The 7865-nt window shown below is 39.1% G+C and overlaps 1 protein-coding gene across 1 annotated transcript; it reads left to right on the forward strand.

Annotated features, from left to right (window-relative positions):
* Positions 1-1123: 1123 nt before the first annotated feature.
* LOC149262856 (uncharacterized) lies at positions 1124-2107 on the forward strand. The gene has a single exon (XM_089382318.1). It carries the CDS (start codon positions 1124-1126, stop codon positions 2105-2107), a length of 984 nt encoding a protein of 327 aa, XP_089238444.1.
* The last annotated feature ends 5758 nt before the right edge of the window (positions 2108-7865 follow it).

A 7865-nucleotide genomic window follows, 5' to 3' on the forward strand; every position in this document is an offset into this window, starting at 1 on the left:
CATCAAAATAGTGGATGAACTCTACCTTACTCACCTCCTATTCGTGGATGATATCCTCATCTTCCTTAATGGCAGTATCGGTGACTCCTCCTCCCTTCATAACTCCTTCCGTCTCTTCCAACAGGCTACGGGTATGCAGATTAACAATAATAAATCTACCATCACTTCTATTGGATGCTCGGCACATGAAGTCAATTTCGCCTCACAGCGCTTTCCATTTACCAATATGGAGCTGTCGGATGGCATTAAGTATCTGGGATTCAGACTGAAGCCAACGGGATATAAAATAGCAGATTGGTTATGGCTCATTTCCAAGGTAGAAAAAAGGCTCCAAGTCTGGTACCACAAATATCTCTCGAGAGCAGGTAGACTTGTTCTCATCAAGGCTGTCATAGAGGCTACTCCAGTGTATTGGGTGGCCCTGGCTTGGATACCTAGAGGTATCCTGAATCGACTACAGAGTATATGCTGCCGATTCCTGTGGAAAGGGCACCAGCCAGGCCGCATATTCGCATGGGTTAAATGGGAGAATATCACGAAACCCAAGAGATGGGGAGGATGGGGAATCAAGAGATTTGCTATATTCTCTAAAGCGCTGGCAGCCAAGCTTGGATGGAGCCTTCTTACTGCTGACAGTCTCTGGACTAGGGTGGCTTACTCTAAATATATCAAACCACTATCTACTCTTGATTGGCTTTGTATCAGACCTGGGCATAACACAAAATATTCAAACATCTGGAAAGCTGTCATGGACTCTATTCCACTACTGAGGGAAGGTATTACTTGGAGGATCAAAGAAGGGAATGTTGTTCGGATAGGAGTGGACCCCTGGGTTGGCTTTGGGAATGCACACAGACTCCCGGCGGAGCTTGTGCGCTATCTCAATGACAGAGGCATTATTTATATTAAACATATCGGGGACCAAGCTAACACCACCTTCCTCTAGCAGGCTTGGTTAACTGACAGAGCATTGAACCTGCCACCCCAATGGATTGATGATTGGAAGGACTTTATCTCTGCTCTCATTCAAGCCAATATCAGACTCTTGGAAGGTCCGGATGAAATTATATGGGCACATGCCAAGCATGGTGTGTACACACCCAAGCTGGGATATCTTAAGCTCATGGAGACATATAAGCCACCTGAAATTCACAACGCTTGGAAGACGATCTGGAAATTAAAGGCTGCTCCCAGGACAAGACTTCTGATGTGGAATATCATATTTGACAAAGTCCCGACAGGCTCCAACCTTATAAAGCGATCATTCTTTGGGCCCTATCGTTGTCATCTCTGTTTAAACGCTGAAGAGACAACGGAGCACCTCTTTCTCACTTGCAGCACGACCTCACATATATGGCAATCCATTACTTCTCTCATCCCACAGCTGAAACATTGGCACGGGGCATCCCTTCAGGAGGCTTGGTCCACCTGGTGCTCTGAACATTCGGGCAAAGCCAAGAACCTCCCTTTGCTGATCTGTTGGGCTATATGGATAGCCCGTAACTTATCCATTTTTCAAATGAAGAGACCTCACTGGCCTTCGGTCATCCTCTCCACCGTAGCAGATTACAACTTGTTACCTGATGAAGACACTGCCTCTACTCCAAGAACTCTCTCCCCGATTCCCATTGATCACTCCAAGCCTTGGGCTTTTTTTGATGGATCGGCCCAAAATGATGGCTGTGGGGGGGGTGCCACTCTTCATTTAAATGACAGACACTGTTATAAGATTCAAATTAACCTTGGAAGAGGCACTAATAATTATGCTGAGCTCATTACAGCCAAACACATTATACATTTTGCTATTCTTAAACAATGCAGACACTTACAGCTATTTGGTGATTCAAAAGTTGTATGCAATTTGCTTAACAGTGCATCTCATTGCCATGCATTTACTTTAAGACATATTCTAGAGGAAGCTAAGAGATTGACTATGTCTTTTGAATCTTTTGTCTGTCACCATATCTACAGGGAACAGAACACCATTGCAGACCAGCTCTCCAAAGAGGCAGCGCACAGAATAGGAGAGGACTGGTGGATACAGGAGGACACTGATGGCACATATTATCAGTACTATCATCGCCCTTTTGAAGAACATCTAGAATGATGGGATATACAGCCCATACATATGCAGATACTTTTGTTATTTTCAGTATGTAGATACAGACTTTACTGTACATCTTTTTGATTATATATAGTATATATTGCTCTCTGCGAAGAGCAAGACATTAATTTTGATCTTTTGAACTGACATAACATCATGCTCCCTGCGTGGAGATATAATTAGCTATCAGTGAACTCGACAGGCACACAGCCTGCTTTTGAATATGCTACGGCATCTGCAAAATGTAATTTTCTTAATCATTAATGAAAATTACGACTTTTTCCCAGGGGAAAAAAAAAAATCACACAGAAACACATTTTAACACACAAACTCCTTTCTTCATTCATAACATTATTTAAATATATGTACAAAACATCTCGTGCTCTAATCTATTCACTCCACTACTTAACAGTTTCTAACTCTCTCTAATCTTCTAAAAACTATCTCTCACTCTCCTCGTAGGCTTACATTTATAGAAATAAGTACATAGTTATGGATTATTCTAAATCCATAATCTTCTCCATAAATCACTCAATTAATTCCTATTTAAGGATCTCGTAATCCCTAATATTTATACGAGATCTAAACACATTAATTATCACTAATATTCTCACATAGTTGAGAATATTTCACAACTGAAAGCCTCACACATAGATTTCCACTCAATTTATACAAAATTCATAAAAATAATTAAAAACATCATCCCCTAAATCAACCAAATGAACTATAAATATTCTAAGCAAGATTCTCCTGCATCAGACTCCCAATGTAGAAAAATTCATAGACTCCTATCTATGAGGTATGTCACTTTTTGTAGTAATGTGACAACTACAAGTCTGAATGACTTTCTACCTACAAGATTCCAAATTCTATTTTGTAGATGATCCTTTAAAGGAATAACTTCTTCTTGTAGTCTGGAATTAATATCGTAGAATAATATCTCCAGAGAATTATTAAACATGATCCTCTGTTATGAAAATATAGACTTGTGAACTGCATGTGGAACTGGGTCATCGTCTGCACCTATATCTTTTCCAGGTAACTCTGTCATGCTGAGATTAGTAAGAACTAACTTAGAAAGTTCACCAAAATCATCTCTCGAACTATCAACCAAATTCTATATATTTGTAAAGCAATTTCCTCCACCATGCTCTAGGAGTAATTCCTATTTGTTAATCACATCAACACAGTTGATGTTCTCTATGGTGTCCATTCCTCCTTCTGTTACAATTTCTCTGGTTTCAATTTCTTCCGCCTATGGCTCTTTGTCTGCTTCTTATTTCTCCAATTGATCTGCAAACTCAACTTCATGTATTGAAAAACAATCATCCCAATTTCCTTCAGGTTCACAAAAGACTTCTTGATCAGAACAATGGTCATTAGTTGTCTCTATGGCAACAAATTTCATACCTCATTCATGGACAAATTATTAGTTTTTAAAATATCAGACCTTTTGGTCTCTTTTGATGCTTCAAGCACCAAATTCCCACCATGGAATTTCTAGGTTTCAACAAATCCTCTTTGTTGTGACTCAATTCCTATGAGTCTCTCCTTCTCCAACAAAGAAATATGTAGTTGTTTAAGTTTTTTCATCAACATAACATTCCATCTCTGTTGCAATAGATTCCACTTGATTGTTTCCTTATTCTCCATCCATGTCTTCGACCTTCATTCTCTTTCTATTAAAACCATTCATGTAGTATATTCAACTCCGTTTTCATCATTCAATACTTATCCTGCGCTCTTCATCACTCTTCTGACATTTATTTGAACCTTTCCTAAGTTTCTCCATGTTCATTTTCACGAATTCTTCAAACTCAAATAAAAGAAAATATTTACCTCAATCAAATTCTAAAACTGACTCCTTTGTTTTTCCCTTTGCTTCTATTGTGCCTCTGATTTTCCTTGTCATATGCTTTCTTATCTTTCTAACAGCCTCAACTTGTGAGCTGAAATAAGCATCTGCAGTAACAAGCCTCCTTCTTGCTACACATGCCTCACCAAGCTTTTCTCCTCTGAGCTTAGTCTGTTAGCATTTCTCTAGTTCTCTCCTCTAGAACCATATGAGCACTCCTTGCTCTAGGCTGCTACAATCTTCTCACCTTTCTCTACTCTTACTCTACACAAAAATTGTAAATACTAACACTGACAAATAATCATACTTCATGTAGAATCTTATTCTACTCTGATACCACTTTGATGGGGTGAAGTTGCACTGTTATACAAATCCAGACTTAAATTAATTAAACCCTTGTTTAATTTAACTATCGGAACCACTTTTATGATGAGAAAACCACATCTTTACATAAATATGGAAATTAAATAAAAAACCCCTATTTAATTTAATTATTAGACCCCGCATCTCTTTAGCAAAACTCAAAACAATTAAGAAAACCCCGTTCAAACCTTCAACTTTGTTGTTATGCTATAATAGCAGAATTACTTAATTTACCTGAAATACGACAAAAATTCACTTTTACCATGGAACCGAAAGAAATAAAATTGCAGTTAATAACCTTCTCGGGTCCATAATTGGAATTAAATCACTCGCACATTTACCACGCGCTCACTATTGGATCATGTCCCTTGACAACGAACAGTTGCGATCAATCCGGAATCGATCTAGATTAAACCACAGTTGATAACTCATCAGGTCCAAAATTTATATTAAACTCCATGCATTTTTCCACGTGACTACCTTCGAATCTAATCCCTTCAAATGGATGATCCAGATTAACTAAGCTATTAACTCAGTTATATAAATGATTGCATCCTATTTTTAAATACCGCTTATGGTTTTGAAGCCATGCGAGAAATCACTTACCATCCACAAATACCGCCCTTCTATTCTGATTAATGCCATGCTTGTTGGTATGCGATGACCATTAGATCTAATGGATCTAATTGATCAAACGGTTCTAGTTTCCTCCTAAGTTTAACACTAATTTTGTCAAAGTTTCTTCGTTCCACCTAACTTAACACTTCTGCCAAGTTTAGACTGGTTCTAAACTATATTCTCCAAGATTTCAAATACATCCAGGCATAGTATTCACGAGATACAGAGAGGTTCAACCTATGATTTAAAGAATCAAATCACATAATAAAATCACGCAGAAACACGTTTTAACACACAAACTCCTTTCTTCATTCATAACAAGATTTACATTTATGTACAGAACATCTCGTGCTCTAATCTATTCACTCCACTACTTAGCTTTTTCTAACTCTCTCTAATCTTCTAAAAACTATCTCTCACTCTCCTCGCAGGCTTACATTTATAGAAATAAGTACATAACTATGTATTATTATAAATCCATAATCTTCTCCATAAATCACTCAACTAATTCCTATTTAAGGATCTCATAAGCCCTAATATTTATACGATATCTACACATATTAATTATACCTGATATTCTCACATAGTTGAGAATATTTCACAATTGAAAGCCTCACACATATATTTCCACTCAATTTATATAAAATTCATAAAAATAATTAAAAACATAACCCCCTAAATCAACCAAATGAACAATAAATGTTTTGAGCAAGATTCTCCTGCATCATACTAGCTCTGTGCAGTGGAGAAGCCGAGGCACGTTACAATATTGTCCAAGACTTCTTTAAGATAGTCTTAGTAGAATCTTTTTTTACCAAAAGCTTGTACAGTGAGTTATGAGGGACTATTTATAGCAAAGGGTGGGGCAACCCTTGACATTCCCCTTTGTGAAAATTCAACTACCCTCATGACTCTTCACCTACTTTATGACTGTTACATCCAACTATTGACACTTGACTTACACTTGACATAACTCAACATTACAATGCACATGTACTCATGTGAGACAACATGGCTTGAGAAAGCCTTGCAAGACATCACTGACACTAGGTCGCTATGGTGAAACCAACTCTTTGACATGCTTGTGATGGTTAGGTTGGTGAGTTGATGCCAAGCTTGGTCATTCGTGATGGTGTGTATGCACCTCATGGTGACATCTTGTTGAATCTAACTCTTGCCTCCATTGCAACTGGTGCATTGGTTCGACCCCTTCATCCAACTCATTTGCTAACATGTGTACGGTATTCTTGGGTGCATATGAACCAGCAACACACTGATGCATAGTGTCCATGCTGATATTCAAGTGTGCGCTAGTTGACATGCGCACTAACTTGCCGAAGTACGTGTTAATATATAGTTGGACTTGCTTCTTGTCTTCGCCTTGGTGAATCTGTTGAATGGGTTGGATTGCATGTGTGTGCACAATGACATGCATGTTTCTGAATCCCTTGCATGTGATCACCAACACTACTCACCATGTCTACTCCGTGTTAGCTATTGGGATGGATCTTTAACTTGTACAGGCACAGTTTCATCCGTGAGTACACGATGTGCCCACTGCTGTTCTTGATCCTGTTGCAACTCATTCATCTATCTATGCAACTTCATGTTATTCCTTGAGTTACTGCTTCATCACATGCAACTCCTTCTTTGTTCCATTCTCTGTCTTCACACGATCTTCATGTAACACCGTCACCTCATAGTCGAAGTCGCCAAAGTTGGTTTCATCATCAACGGATCTACTTGAGCTTGCAACCTTGTTCCGCCTCCGTGTTTTCAACAACCCTCCTCTTGCATTCATTGCATTTGGTATGATGTCTTCAGCTGCTATTCATGATGCTGCTCATGGTGATGTTGTTGTTGTCATATATTGATGTCCTTGTCTATGAACAACTTGATGTCTTCATGGGTAGGCAAGCCCATAGACACTCCATTGATTGCATCCCCAAGTGTGATATGAACAATGTCTTTGTCTCTGCTCTCTTGGAAACCATTGTACCTGTACTGCTAAGAGGCAAATGAACACCTGCGATACCTAGATACACGGAAACTGTCAGTCGAAAACCAAAATGAACATGAGAACTGACTTGCAACATACCTGGGTGAATGATCATGAAGGTTGTGCAATTTCGGCCAGGAGGTTGGGAGACCGACTGCCAAGACTACACAAGGCACAGTCTAGGCTATTGGGAGACTGACTGATCGCTGGAACTATGCAATGCACAGTCTAGTCCCGATGCTAACTGTTGTGATTGTGCAATGCACAATTCCAGCTAGAAAGGATTGTTGGCCCAGGGATAGATTTTCACAATTTATTGGGCCAAGCAACCACTGTCCTCCAGAAATGTACAAAATAGTACTCAAGGCCAGTGCTGGGCAGTAATGCACAAATCTGGAGAGGAAAGTGAGCCTTCCTTCCCTATATTGCGCAATGCAGCCTCAATGAAGGCAGAGTCCCAACCAAGTTTGGCCCAACTCGCCGACAGGCATCTGAAAGAAACTAAGACAGTAAATGGATGAAGACACTAAGTGATAGCAGAAGTGATTGAAAATGTATGAAAAGCATGAATGAAATATTCAACAACAAATCAAAATGCATGTGGGTGAGGCAGTTCGTCGGTTGGGTGAACGCCCATGCAAAATAGTTTCATGCATGTGAAAATAGTAAGACAACAATGAAAATGGTAATAGAGCTAGGACAAGCTATTATATATGTAAAAAATAGCAAGAGTTCAAAGAAATCAAGAAAATAGTATTCCCATAAGTGAAAACACAAAAAGCAACAGAAATGCAGCACAATGCAAGGGAAGCAGGTTTACCCCGAAACAACTGAGTTGATTGTGGCGTCTACTCCTAGATGTGATGTGGGATGCCAGAGATGAAATTTTGATGTGAGGAATGAGATTTGTAGCGTTCGGTTGATGA

Source organism: Pinus tabuliformis, chromosome 6 (genome assembly GCF_031772625.1).
Source record: "Pinus tabuliformis cultivar Carrire ecotype Pingquan chromosome 6, CPIR1, whole genome shotgun sequence".
In the NCBI taxonomy this organism is placed as follows: domain Eukaryota; kingdom Viridiplantae; phylum Streptophyta; class Pinopsida; order Pinales; family Pinaceae; genus Pinus; species Pinus tabuliformis.

Excerpts from the sequence above, each read along its gene's own strand:
- LOC149262856 (XM_089382318.1), top strand. The coding sequence starts at position 1,124 with ATGGAGACATATAAGCCACCTGAAATTCACAACGCTTGGAAGACGATC.